Source organism: Lampetra planeri, chromosome 8 (genome assembly GCF_965212315.1).
Source record: "Lampetra planeri chromosome 8, kcLamPlan1.2.h2, whole genome shotgun sequence".
Lineage (NCBI taxonomy): Eukaryota > Metazoa > Chordata > Hyperoartia > Petromyzontiformes > Petromyzontidae > Lampetra > Lampetra planeri.
In genome coordinates this window covers 3,500,030-3,515,494 of record NC_136114.1, presented here as the reverse complement: position 1 = coordinate 3,515,494, position 15,465 = coordinate 3,500,030, and the positions used below count along the sequence as shown (strand labels likewise).

Genomic DNA, 15,465 nt, shown 5'->3' with positions numbered 1-15,465 from the left:
TATAAAAACAAAAAGAAGGGGTGTTTAATTTGTGAACTGTGAACCAAATCCTAGTTTTCCAATTTTCATTTGCGGATCATGCATATGCCAATTGCGTCTATTTTTAAGGACGTAGCCCCCGCAGTGGGCAAGGGTTTCCCGTATTACATTCATGATGTGTATGTCAAGAGAAGGCCAAACATTTTAGGCCACAAAATGTTTTCTACTTTTCATATTGCAACCAGTGATGTGTTTCTCACTAACATATACGACACCTTTTTTAGTCGACCAAGAAGAACACAGCAAAAAAAACACATGGTTATTCATTTTTAAACCGAACAAACTTCTAACATTAAATCCCTGGACTTAAATCTGTTGAAAATCGCATAGCCTTAGCCAGCATATCTTATATATAAAAGGGAAATTTGTGAATATGTGTGTCTGTTCGAAATGCTTAGCATACTTCCCAACATGCAACAAACTTGAAATTTGGCATCTGGGAAGCTTCCAGACTGGGACTGGACACAATGGTAAAAGTCTCAAAATAGACTTTTGTATTTTGGTTGGGGGGGGGGAGATATAATGGATATATTTTGCACGGCAAGTGAGCGGTGCCGTCACATCTGTGATGTCACTCGCATGCGGCAGCGTCACGCAGTGTGCCTGCTGACGTCACCCCCCCCCACCCTCCGCGTAGGCTGTGTATTAATCCAAGACAAGAATCCAAGTCTCGGGCGAAACCGGGTAGTAAAGCTAGTAGGATATGTGCTGAACAATTACCCTTTGAAAGCTACACGATTACAAACCCTGCATCTTTTGTCAGTCATGATTGAAGTCTTGCACTGATATTGGCAGTTTCAGGCTTGTGGGAAAAAAAGTAAGCAAAAAAGCAATCACATCTATGTTTTGTTTTGTCCCCCATCAGCAGCATTATAGGAGTGTTAGATTAGGTCTACATGTTTGGACATACCTGTGAGGTCAATTTCCTTACACTAAACACGTATTTCAGAACCACAGACGGTCCAAAAGCCACCATTGCCGAACGCACGCTCTGCACCCGAGACATTTGCTGAACTCTCGTGACCAACAACATTTGCAGGGATGAAGCCAGAACCAGTCCTTACATGGAAAAACTTATTCAAGGATAATGACGCAAATTTCTCTTTTAACCAAGTTGGCAAGTGGGATTGCATTATAACACATTATATATTCATATTTGCTAAGATAAATTATTAGCTAGCATTGTTTGTGAAAATGTAAGCACGTGCTAACTACAAACACTTGCCTCGACCATTTGCAAAGGCTAAACGTTTGTGTACTGGCATACTTAGTAAATACCACAGTAATGTAATAATTTCAAAGTTGTAACATGCCACACAATATTCGCTCACTCTTTAAAACAGAAGGTGTGATTTTCCCCCTCTCCCGTTCCCCCCTTCCCCACCCCTTCCCTGTCTCTTTGACCACTTTATTAGTTATCTTTCCCCACCTGAGTGGAGCAGAGAGCTCAAATCTCCCTCCCCCACCCCCCTCATTAAGCCTTAGAGCAGCAAATTCGGGCTTTTTCTCACAGAGTTTCTGTTCTCTCCCCCGCCCCTCGGCACCGTGACGGGTGCTTCGTACTGGGCTCGTGTTGAGTTGTAATAAACATATTTTAAAAGACAGAAGGCGTAAAGAACCACAGACAAGTGGGAAGGCAGCCAGGTGGTGAGCCTGCACCATCAATTGCTGGAAGCGCTGTAGTTGTCTATATATATTAAGGTGTTGTTGCCCAATTAATGCGCGTTTACATGTGGGAGGAAACAGGAGCACCCGGAAGGAAACTCACGTGTGTGAGTGGGCTACATTCATACTGGTGGAACAGGTGGGAGTCCGTATTTTTGCGGTACCGCTTTCTCCTGGAAAACCAGGATATGGCACCACGACATCCACCAACCCTTGCGTCCACAGTGCTGCATTATGGGCGTGCATCGCCGCGAGCGGCTTATAACAGAAGAGAAGGTGGATGGGTTTGAGGCAAGGCGGTGGTGTAGGTGTTGGCCATGGGTTTGTGGCACTCACAGGTTGTAGAGCATGTCGGCCATGTTCCCGCGGTGGTGCAGGGCGTTGCGGTAGGCGTGCTCTGCCTCGGCCACCTTGCCCTGGCTCTTGAGCACGTTGCCCAGGTTCCCCCAGGCTGCTCGCACGCACGGCACATACGAGGCAATGTCTCTCCCTCTCTCGTTATCCACCACGTCCCACACACCGCCAGCCTGCCCCCCCCAGCACCATCCCAACAGCTAATAGCCAGGCTGCAAGATACTCTGCTTGCGACAATTCTATTTGAAAACCACGCCTAAATAACGCGCTTCTACTCAAGTCCATTGAGGCCCTGAATCAATGGTGGGAATTTCACATTCCTACGATGATGAGCCAGTCTCGGTCCGTCGGGAGTGTGCATGAACAGCACTTTGACCGATCTACGTCCTGCTGGATGGTAGTTGGTGAAGGTGGGGAGCATATATGTTGGGGCGTAGAGATACAGTACAACAATGTAATTTGTGGTACTCATATTATCGACCCCTGCAGGATGATAGACTGCTAAGTAACCCATGACTGGGAGTTGAACTAGCAACATTTTTATTTTAAAGAAGTTGAACTTCTTTCGCACCCTTCGTGTCCAACCGTGCTCATCGGAGGTGCGGGGGAAGGACAACAAACTAAACACTAGTTTAGTTTGATTGCTGCACTCTGACCACAGTCTCATGTCAGTGTCAATGGTTACTGTATACATTAATAGTGAATGTTTAGAGAAGCTTCTGATTGTCACTAGCTCACCAGACCAGTCCTTATAATGATATTTCAAAATATATACATATTTATTTTATAAAGAAAATTTTTGTTCCGTTTTAAGTTAACACATTTAGATTAGATTTAATTAATTGAATTGCATCTGATCAGCTGATAGGCTGGAGTACGGCTTATCAGTTACTCCAGCTTATCAGACGATCAGATGTAATTCAATCAATCGGATTTAATCTCATCACCAACCAGCATTACATCCAATCAGAGGACGAGAGAAGTAAATTCAACACTATAATTGAAACACAATGTGAACATGTACATGTCGATGGAGAAAATAGTCTGCACAGTAATTTAAGGGCCAACAAAACACTACTAGGACAAAAGATGAAATATGAAAATGAAAACGACACTGCATATCTTATAAATGTCTGAATTACTAAATCGTGATGTTACATATACTTTTTAGCGAATATATTATTCAAGCTTGGAGATTAAATTGTATCATGATCATGAAGCTGACAAATTAAGCACGTATTAAATGTCTTGCTATTTAAGTTTGCCATATGTTTCACTTAAAATTGTATAGAGCCTGTGACATCATCGAAAAGAGCAGGTCACTATTATGCCTGAACATTACACAAATCCCAAGTACAAAGGTTTAAAAGTACAACTAAATTATCATAATGAACATACCTGTGCATAAAATAATAAGAGTTACACTGCCATCGCTTGTGAATATCTCTCCACTGGTCATCTGTGAAAAAGAGCTTTAGAGCTAATCGGATTCCTCCAGTATAAATACATTATACTGGTAGGAACCTCCTGGTTACACCAGCCCATAGGGGATTATTGTGTCCGTCCGTCGTGCAGGGAGGGGCTGGGTGGGGAGGGAGGGGCTGGTTGGGGAGGGTGGTGCTGGGTGGGGTGGGGAGGGTGGGGAGGGGCTGGGTGGGGAGGGTGGGGCTGGGTGGGGGGTGGGAGAGGTGGGGCTGGTTGGGGAGGGGCTGGTCACCCCGTGGTGCCCTTATAAAACTCAATGTTTAACCTACTCAGGCCGGCTTGTGCCCGCCCTTACAGTCGGGCATATTTGCGGAATACACCATGCCACCGTTGACCCTGGTCATTGACCGAGCAACCCAACGTTCCTACCAGCTCCCTCCACAAGAATGTGTTCTGATTCTGAATGGGCTTCCACCTGGCTATGTAAAGGACAATAATGGCTGGTGATGACCACAAATATTATTGCGAGGTTGAACTTGTTCCACTTTTTTGTCCCTAAACACTCCCCCACACTTAGAATCTATCTGAGATGAAAGTGCAAGATCCACACCCACAAAAGCGCTGATACATAGCGTTGTGTAAAAGTAATTATATTCCTAAGCATAAACAATGTAGACAGATTGTGGTTAGTTTATTTAAGTTCCGTGGAGACTTAGACATGAAACTGATTTCCCCTTAATCACACAAACCCACAAGGTCCCTCCTCAGCCAATGAATACAGGCTGGCATGTCCGCGTGTCAATTTCACGGCAGAAGAAAACACAAATTAATCACTGTCCACATTCCTCAATGAGGGGAGAGACCCATCCAAATGTTACTGCTTAAAAAACCTTTAAATCATTTCCTAAGCGCTTACAAAATTGTTTGCTTGCGTTTTTATTTTTACTCTTTACTGTTATCCTTGTTCAATGGGATTAAAATAAACACAGCACTTATAATCAAATCGTGGTCTAAGTATGCACTTTCGCACTGACGCAGCGGCTATCATGCACATCCCTTCGTCCGCATTCCTGCCCAGTGATTTGTAGGACTCTGCTTTTAAACACGCAAAGGTTTGTTTTCCTTCTCTAATGGCCAAAATATGTCTCTTTGTTTTCAATTTATGTTCCCAACACCTGCAGACGGAATGAGACCATTGATTTTCAGAGTGACCTCTCATGCTGGCAGTGCAGCAAAGTGACGCCTCTGCCAGGGACTTCAGTCGACTTGAAATTGCATCATTCCAACAAAGACAAAGATCCCCCATATAGCTTTAACATACTGTTGTGGCAAGTGCTGTCCGCAACCACCTATGAAGGCGAGCACGACATACGAGGGGGTGGGTGGCCAGCACCACGCCCGACCGCCTGTGTCTCCCCAGTGGCAATGTTTTTTTGCTAACAGATTCAGAGATCTCCTCAGAACAATTGCTGCAAAAATACGACAAACCCTGGCAAAAGCACCTGCTCGGGTGGCAAACCCCTGAGGCGCAGTGACAACCCACGCGGCACACGTAGCAGTGCACCTTTGGCGGGGTTGGTGGCGATGCCGGCACGGTAGAGCGCCTCCTCGCTCGCCCAGTCGCGGTTGCGGTGCACGGTGCGCGCCGCGTGCACTGCCAACAGCCCGCCGGTCACGGCGCCGAGCAGCACGCGCCGCAGCCTGCGCCGTCGCCGGCCAGAACCGGGGGAGGGAGCGCCGGCGGCGACGGCGGCGGTGGCGGCGGCAGAGGCAGCGCCTCCGGCGTTCGCCAGTGCCCGGGCGCCGGCCGCCACCAGCAGGCAGTAGCCCATGCTGGGGATGTAGAGAACCCGCTCGGCCATCACGAAGCCCACGTAGAAGAAGAGGTTGGTGGCCGGCACGAAGGGCAGCACCAGCATCGCCAGTGACGCGATGGCCACGTTGAGCGTCCGCTCCGAGCGGGGGCGCGGTGCCCGCCTGCCCTCGGACCCTGCGACGCCGTTGGACTTCCTGCTGCCGTTTTTCACGACGGCGACGGTCGTGAGCGGAGGTGGCAATGGCGGCGGCGGCGGTGATGATGGTGGTGGTGGTGCACCGCCATTGGCACTGCCGTCCCCATGCTCCGAGCAGCTCGTGCCGTTCGTATTGCTCTTGTGCAATAGGGGCTGTCCGCCTCTGTGTGCACGTTTTCTGTGCTGTGGACGCAAGCGTTTGGATGTTGGAAAAATTTTTCATATATATTAGAGGAGAAGTGTCTCTGATCAAAGAAGCACTGAGGCAGCACTCCACTCTTTGTTGGCAGCCCTCAGGCATGGTGCAAATTCTTAATTCCCATGGCATGGCCAGCCTATCCACAGAATGACCTACAAAGTGGTACTCTTTTAACTTCCCCTGAAAGATCAAACTGAAACAAGAGCATCTGGAACTGTATGGTTGATCCAATTGTTTTTTTGTTACTTTTAGGTTTTTTCGGTAAAGTCACGTAGGTAAAAATAATAAAAAGTAAAACATAAAATAATAATAAAGTAAAATAAATTAATCATTTGATTTATTTTCAAATCAATGAATTGATTTATTTTCATTTATTATTGTTGTTAATATTTTTACCTATGGGATTTTACCGAAAAAACCTAAAAGTATGAATCCTTGCAGTCACGAATGCTTCAAACCTACGTTTTTTTGTTGTTTTCAAACAGGTGGGAATGGAAGCAATCAGAGGTAAATAATGTAAGACATATAAATATAATTTGCTGTCTTAAAATCCATCTCATTAGCTTGCAGAATTCATCTATGCATGATTTGCCAACCCTGCCTGCAGGGTACTACTAAACTACTGGCTTCCAACTGTTTTATCAATTTGTCCCAGAGAGTTGACATTTAAAGAAAGGGGCTTAGTAGGTCATTGTGGTTCCATCATTGAAATGGGGCATGAACACCACTGACCCAGCGCTGCCAAAACTCTAACAACACATGGCACAACCCAAAAACACGTCAGAGCGCTATATAGCACAACCGCCTGGATTACTCAGAGCAATCGCCCCCTGCTTGCAGGTTCAGGTGCTGAGTCACCTTGTGCCCCACAGGGGACAGCTGCCACTGGGGGTGCCCCTACAATGTTTGAGATGACATGCGATATGAGTCGCGTATCGCGCGTAAAGCAGTTTGAAATGGCCCGGCGTGAAGGGAACTTTATCAAAAACAAATCAAGATTACTCTCATCAGCAGTGAAACTATGCTCCATAAAGTGAAAGCTTATGTGCACAAACAAAGACAATCACCCCCTGTATAGTCTTAACAGACTATGGGGGCTGTTAGTGAACACCCATGAACACTGGCATTTCACACAAAGGGGTGAGTGGCCAGGACCACGCTTGACCGCCTTTGAGGCTGAGTCGACCTAGGGGAGGCCCAGAACCGGTTCAGTTAATCGTCAATGGTGTTGGCCATTAGCAGGAATTAAACTCCTCTTCCTAAGTTTGAAGCGCAGTGTGCTAATCACGACACCACCGCTTCCCACACACACACACAAAGACATAAATCCCCGTATAGCCTTAACAAACTGTTGGGGCAAGTGCTGTTAGCGAGCACCTATGAAGACCGGTACAGCACAGACGGCTGCACAGGAGAGAGTGAGGGGGATGGACATTACCCTGAGGCCACGGAGGATGCACCACAGAAAGGCGGCCAGACCCAGGTAGAGGAGGCCGGTGGCGACGTTGCGGGGATCGCGCAGGGAGCGCACCAGCGGCACGGCGTCCATGGACCAGTCAAAGCTGAGCGTGGCCGGGCACAGCAGCAGTGCCACGTTGGCAGCCGGGAGGTAGTGGAAGGTGAGGGCCCGCGTGAGCGTGTCCGGTGAGTCAGCCGCTGGGTTGTCGGAGCCCGAGAAGCTCGGGGGGCCGCCGCACATCCAGCGCAGGCGCAGGCCGAGCAGCAGCACGGAGCCCAGCGTCAGCGCGAGCAGCCCCTCTCGCTGGGCACCGTAGCCCCTCTGCAGGTTTACAGACAAACAGGGGGTGGACACATTGATGGGGATGTTAGCTACGAAGCTCTGCTCACATCCTCATTGCTAAAAACTCACAAAAGCACGCGTCACCCTTTTGTCAACAGCACTACGGGACGAGGGCACTCGCCTATGCACTGTGGGTTGTAGTGGCCATTTGTCCACCGTGCTGGGAAATGCGTGTAGGTAGAGGTGGACAGTAAAGCAATGGGTTTTGCTTCGCTGCCCTGATGTGCTCACAACATAGCGTCGCAGCAGCCAATGACACCCGTTGTGATTATTGGTCGTCCATCCAACTGATATCCAGACTCAACCCCATTTCCAAGATTTGACCAGTGTGATTTGGTCAGCGATGTTTACACACCGAGCCAGTTACTCATTTGAGGTTGAGTCAACCTAGGAAAGGCCCAGGACCTCCAATTAGCACGGTTGGATACATACGGTTCGAAAGAACTTCAATATAGATACATACACAATCATTATACTGTGCTTAGTTAAAGCAGGACAGCCGCACTGTGTCACAACACCATTGGAGGATGGTCCCTGCCTCAAAGGGTTTGCGCCAGCACTCAGCTTTATTGGCGGCCCTCAGCAAAGGGTGCAAGTCGACCCATTGGATAAACAACGTCCTACACTTAATCCTTGTTTGCCATCCGACCAAGTGGCACTGACGCAATAATTACAGCACAGACGATGTCTGCATGTGATGTGTAGTTGTGCATTTGTAAATAAAATTTCCCGTTCAAACAATTTCAAACATCAAATTACAAGCCCTCACTTAAAGTGTTTAACAACATGACACAATTTGGAGAGGGCGGGAGGGGAAACTGGCTGATATATGACCTCACTGGCATGAACAGAGATCACATGCTATGCACACTAGAATGCACAGACTTGTATATAAACAAATTAGACCTCCATGACTGGTGCTTTTCAGCGGTCTGGGTCACCACGAGCTGCCTACGGTAAATTAGCCATAGTTATGCTTCATAGAGTTCAGTGGAAAAAAAACTAAACCGAGGAAACTTAATCGAGTCTTCTGAAGAAGTAGGAGAAACTACTGCCGCGGTGTAATGCTTCGCACTCTGAACCTGCGCCCCAGAGGTCGCCGGTTCATTCTCCCGGTGAGGCCAATGAAACAATGGGCACGCTTGTTCAATTGCCCCCCCCCCCCACCCGTGTCCACCCAGCAGTATAAATGGTTACAGCACAGCGAATACTGAGGGATGTGCATATAGTGAGGGGTAAGGTGTGAGCATCACACCTTTCCCCCCCCCAAGATATTTGGCCAGTGTGGAGTCGTCGGCCAAACAGCCTCTAGAGGAGCTACCTGGAGCTCCCTCTAGTGGACGCCTGTCCGCCAATGGTAGCGTTACAAAGTTGGACCTTTACACAGCATGCGAGCTGCATAGCTGCCTCGTTCTGTATTTGCAAACAAAGCAATCCTTGTCGAAACAAAAATGTGAAATAGTATAGTTCCATATTAGGATAGCATTTTCAATATTGAAGCAGATTTATCCTCTTGTTAAAATGAAGCAACCGTAAAAAAAGCATAGCAGAAAAAGATGATCTAACCTGGCTATTACGGAATAGGCCCAGGTCGGTCATCTATCCAGCAACAACAAATCAATATGAAACATACACAGTCAACGTTACCGTTCATCAGAGACACAACACATTACGTAATATGTCTCAGAATGGCAACATCTATTTTAACCCAAAATGTAATATTTATTGCATGGGACAGGCCCGTTAAAATAACATCCATTATTATTTTGTCTGTGCTAAGGTCACATGTTGGTGCCGTGGTCAGAAGATGTGATAGGTTATGAGTTCAAATCCAGGCTAGGGGCCAAATCAGGAAATGTTTCTCTTGGCAATCAATAAAATGAATACCACTAAATCCCAGCCATAGCACTAAAGGGTGTATACCACTTGCACAATGACACCGGTACATAGGAGCACCATCTCATGTTTGGGTAAAGAGACACTTTTATGCCACTCGGACTGAATTAATGTAAAACAAATGGCTTCATCATTTCATAAATCGGATGCGATGTTTTGGGAGCCAAAAGGACAATAATAAAGACATGCCGGTGTTATTCTACTCATTCATGTTTGGGAAGGTGAAGGTGATGCTGATTACTTAAGCTTTCATCTATCACCTACTATAAATAATACTCATTATAAAACTATCCAGAGACTTAACAGAAAAAATAAGTGGAGATAGCTGCATATGTTACACTGGTCTATAATGTTTTAGACGTCGTCTGCTTCAGACGAAATGTAATGTTTATTATGGATTTTGACGTGCTGAATTCAAACATGACAATTAAAACAACTGATTGGCTACTGTTAACAAGATATTTAAGTTTTTACATTTTACGTCTATGTATATTGTGCATATAGTAGAGTTTTACACAAAGTGTAAACGTATGTCTTTTTATGTGTCCACACCCGAGACGGCTTTCTCGGGTGTGGACCAATCAACTTCAAGGACAGTGCATATTATTATCATTATCAGAGTTGCTTCTTTTTGTTTGCTTTTTTGACTACTTGTGTTGTGGTTATTGCAAACATGATGCCTTGAATAAAGGTGTCAGTTTTGTACCAGTTTAAAAGGGTAAAAACTTACTATTATATTTTGCCACTAGTAAAAGAGATCGCATAGTGTAAATGCTTTGCCCGAGCTCTCAATACTCTGATATTGCACTGTGTTTGAGTTGTACGCCTTCTGGTGTCATCTGGACCAACACCAATGGGGACTAGGCTCTAAAGAAAGCCGTCTCGGGTGTGGACCAATCAACTTCAAGGACAGTGCATATTATTATCATTATCAGAGTTGCTTCTTTTTGTTTGCTTTTTTTGACTACTTGTGCTGTGGTTATTGCAAACATGATGCCTTGAATAAAGGTGTCAGTTTTGTGCCAGTTTAAAAGGGTAAAAACTTACTATTATATTTTGCCACTGGTAAAAGAGATCTCATAGTGTGTATGTGTCTGTATATATGAATGGCTTTGTGAACGAATCTGTTGATAGCCAGTCGGCTTGCAAAGTACCATCGTCTTAGAGAAATCAATTTCATGTGAGCCAGCCGCATTAAAGTAATGATCAGCTACGGCACAAGTATTGGTCCTGACATGTTTCAGATCTGCATTGTGTTCACGAACACGGTCCGAGACATGTCGTTTGGTTTCCCCAATGTAACTGCTGCAGGAACAGCTTAGTTTGTAGATGCCGGGATATTGCATGTCAGGAATCTTGTCCTTTACAGATGGGATTAGGTCACGAATGTTGTGCACTGTGTTAAATCGGACCTGGATCTTGTGTTTGTTCAAGATTACACAATCCGCAAAGCCATCACCCCAACCTTGAGGAAGGAGCCATCTAAAGATCCAATCAAAACCATCACCTTACCTTACATAGCAGGGATAACCAAAAATAAAAAAACGATTATGCATATATAAGAACATAGTTTAGTCCTTATTCAGTGTCTACTCGGCACTTCTTGGCTTGTCTCTTGTATTCATTCAATGGAGCATCTCTTGTCACTGTCCAGGAATAGTATTCAAGCATTGATGGGCTCCATTTGCCCTGATAGCGTTTCTTCATTGTTGCAATGTCCTGGTGAAATCGCTCTGCAAAAGGCATAGATTCCATTTTCCTGTTCAACCACTGGTGAATATTTGTAGCATAAGTGTTGCAGCATATGTGTGGGGCCCACATCTTGTCCAGATCTACAATTTTGCAGCCAAAATAAAGGCAATAGGCTTTCTTAACCAGTGGTTATACTGCGCTTTTGTGATGCAAAAGTCACTTTGCCACAAACATAGCAGAAGTTATCTGCTTTGTTCACACAAGTACGAGGCATCTCTGCTCACTTTGGCTAAACAGAAATGTGTCCCTTTGCAAAATCAAACACTGACAAATAAACAGCACGACACTGTATGATTTCTAGAGCTGATATAGGGCAATTTGTTCAGCCGAGTTATGATTGCATCATCCATGACTTCTAGGAATAACATGATGCAATTTATATCATGTATGATACAATACCAGTTTCAGATTGCATCATTCATTGTTTTGCTCAAAAAGCAAGTACTGTCCAAACCCAGTCATAGAATTATTAATAGATCCAGTCAAAGATGTAATTTAGTCATTTATGGTTTAAATTGAGATCCCTTCCCTTTATAACTCACTTATCCTCCGCCATTCCCAAGTCAAGGGTCGTATATACTGACCCAGTAGCATATCTTGAAAACTAAAGCCAATCAACAATTTTAAGCATAATTTTAATTCTCAGTGACCCAGAATAAGTAAAGTTGGACTACTCACGGTTGAGGTGGAAGCATTTTTGCTGTAGACCAGTGTTATAGTTCAGGACACTGAACCAGCACCACTGAGATCCTGAAATCTGGGTTTCAGCCACCCACAATAAGGGGCCATCCATTTAGTAGGTACGCAAAAATTTGTCAAAACATGACCCCTCCCCCCTCACTGTATGCACGCATACTTTTTAACCCCCCCCCCCACCTGCGTACGTACGCTTGACGCACCCCCCCCCCCCCCCCGAATCCTATAGAACGGCCGATATTTAATCCACGCAGAAACGAACAAGGATTAATAATATTAACGTGTTTAAACAAACAGATAGTCCACCGCCGGACTATCTAACTCATTTGAAGGCCAATGTAGACACATTATTATCGAGGCTTCACCCCCCCGCCCTGTTTCCTATGCGTACGTTGTCAGTAGGCCCCCAATACGCAAGCGTGCGCATTTGGGTCACCCCCTCCCCCCCTCCAAGCGTACGTACTAAATGGATGGCCTCTAATAAGAACAACAACAACAACCGCCCTTCACCACTAAGTGGCAGTGATGTCACCACGGTGCTTGTGCCAGGCTATGTACACTTTAATAATAATACTGGGTTCTCAAACATTCTCCTGTGTAGCACCTCACTTGTGTAAAGTGCCTCTAGATGCAGTTGCATTTAGATGCTATATGAATTCAAATTAACACGTAGGCTTTCGCGACCAATATTATTCATAATCAACGTTTTTGGGTTTAGATCGCGTTATTTATAAATGTGTCGTAACCCTCCACCACCCGACACGGCCAATCAGTAAAAAAGTGTCACGTTGACAAAAGACAATTAGTTCACTGCTTTAGCCCACCGGTGTGTTGAAGCGTATATACAGCCCGATGATGCTGGATGCAATTACCAGCGAAACGTCGTACTCAAATTGTAAATGTTGTGGTTTCACGCTTCAACACACCGGTGGGCTAAAGCAGTGAACTAATTGTCTTTTGTCAACGTGACACTTTTTTACTGATTGGCCGTGTCGGGTGGTGGAGGGTTACGACACATTTATAAATAACGCGATCTAAACCCAAAAACGTTGATTATGAATTCAAATTGTTTCCGTATTGAGTTAATGGTGTCAACTTGGTCACCAATGAATGCACGAATAATTTGTATAAACTCCAACTCTGAATGTTTAACAAAGAAACATAGCTCTGACTGTTGACTGTCATATGAATGGCATGTTTCTGTCGCGCGGAAAATAGGAAAGTGCTGCCCCTATTATACAATACAAATGCCACTTGAAGGGATTTAAGCAATAGTTCTATGGAATATCCTTGTGAGGGCCACGAGCTCATTGGGTGGCATTAGTCTGCAAAAGTTCCAAATGAAATGTCTTCACCGTATGACATGACGCAGACAGCACAATTGAAATAACATTGGAGAAAGAGACAAACAAATGTTTAAGGGAAAAGTTAAGAGCATAGGATGACGGGGATAATGTGATAGAGGGTAGAGCCGTAGGCACAAGAGAAACATTATTATATTTAAAACTAATTTATTTAGAACTGCTTTATGTGTCTAGTTTGTTGTCCTTCCCCAGCATCTCAGATTAGCACGGTTGACTGCGTGCGATGCGAAAGAAGTTCAACATACCTACGTACATTTAGTCATGTAAGATCAGAAACCTTTTAAGGGTTTTCTACGGGGACAGCCTGGTAAAAGCAAAGTGAACTGGGGCATGATGACAGGAACACCAATATCTAGTTATGCATTCTGAGCTTTGAGTGCAATTTACAGGGCACCATCTATGAGTGCTGACCCCAGCACCCATGACACAGGGAGTTCTGCTATCTGTAGGCATTGCAATACAAGTCTTGCGAGCCCTGAAGGGTGAATAAAACAAGGGAAGAATAATGCCCTCATCTTAGTACCGTGTATCCTGGTGATGTTGTGATCACGCTGTATTGGAATTCCCTATATTGAAAAAGTATTGCTCAAAATAACTGAAGCTAAAGGCAAGTCAAAGTCGTAACCCTTAATCGTTCTGAAGTAGAGCCAGACTATCCATTGAACAACCACTATTGGCAAGTTAGTACGATTGGCTACGTACGGTGCGAATAAAGTTCAACATAAATACAGATTGCTGTGCCATCAATACAAGTTGCATCTGATAGCAGCCGGGCAGTGGCAATGCCCGCATACAATATAGAACTGTGGAGGTGAGGATTTGCGGATCGCACAGCAAAACACAGTTCAGAAAAGTGTGGACTTATATAATCTGTCCCGTTTGTATGGGATGAAGTGTTGCCCCCGTGCATACTTGGAGTTTCTTCCACATGTATGAATGCTCACTAAATACTGAAAACATCTTAATACATAGAGAACTGCAGAACAATTGTTGGCGCCGGCTTACTACCTAACAGCCTTCCAGCTCGTGCCTGTCGTTCCCCAGCGATTGTGAGACGCAATTTTCATGAGTAATGCTGTATAAAAGTCATCAGTAGATTATTTGGGGAGCTGTTACTGGGGCTCCCCTATGTCGACTCAGACTTAAATAAGTTCCTGGTGCAGTGTGTAAACATCAGCATTGGGGAGGCAGGAGTGGAGCTGGTCACCCACCCCCTCGTGTGCCATACCGGCCTTCATTCATGCTCACTAACAGCACTTATCCCAATAGTCCGTTAAAGTGGGATCTTTGTCCTTCTATGTTAGGAAGTATTACATAATAACAAATATTGTTTATATTGTACAATATCGATGACATTGTAGTTCTTACTTAGGAAAAATAGAATACTGAGAAATATCCTTCTTGGGGTTATGTACTTGTTTCAGATCACAAAAACAAATACACAGGAAAGAAAACAGTCATTTATTTATCTAGGATGCAGCCAGATGGTGCAGTGGTTAGAGTACCGTTACTTAAAATCCTGATCAGGATTTGACTTAACCCATCATTCAGTAGTGATGTGAAAACTTGTATGTTACTGTACTAATATTAAGGGCCAAAACAAATAAACATGAATATATGAACTAAAAAATATTCTTCCTCCACGTCCAGACATGGGTGAAAAATCGACCATCAACATCACCGCTCTAACCCATTATCTTTGTATTGATTATTATTATTATTAATTAGAGGAAATATGAAATTTAGCAAATCTGAACCACGACAAGCTACACAAGGCACAGACTACATCTCTATGATGAACTACTTGCTGTCAAAACAACAAGCTATCATATATCGGTTAACCAGCCAAGGCTGCGATACACATGCACCCATGCGTGTGTGTGTGAGTGTGCATCTTCGAATGTAGAGAAATTGCGAGCTGTGAAAGAGTGATAAATTATCATCAGTATGAGTGCAGACAACATTTTACGTGCCGGTGACCGATTGCACTGGTGTGGGTTACAACTAAATGCTTGAATAAATCACAATTTCAAAGCCACTATACAATATCTGCATTGGCTCAATCAATGCACAGTGCTCACAAGTGTATGGCAGTCTGGCAAGTGTAATCACATGGCTTCATCCCAATGTCTGCGACTGATAACGCTTGATTTAAAGAGGCTGCTGGTGCTCACATACTCATGTAAGAAAAAAGTTGACCAATATTGACTTGAAATGGAATTCTCATTTGTTTGCTTTAATAACTGGCATTAGTATTAGCTA

The 15,465-nt window shown here is 44.7% G+C and overlaps 1 protein-coding gene across 1 annotated transcript in view; it reads right to left on the bottom strand.

The window, feature by feature from the left end:
* The window catches only part of TMTC2 (transmembrane O-mannosyltransferase targeting cadherins 2), a 270,005-nt gene that overhangs the window by 58,908 nt on the left and 195,632 nt on the right, over nt 1-15,465 (bottom strand). The window contains exons 4-6 of the mRNA XM_078596730.1: nt 7,133-7,474; nt 5,048-5,678; nt 2,041-2,155 (exon numbers count right to left, since the gene is read on the bottom strand). Coding sequence (XP_078452856.1) covers nt 2,041-2,155; nt 5,048-5,678; nt 7,133-7,474 — 1,088 coding nt within the window. The remainder of the gene's footprint in view (nt 1-2,040; nt 2,156-5,047; nt 5,679-7,132; nt 7,475-15,465) is intronic.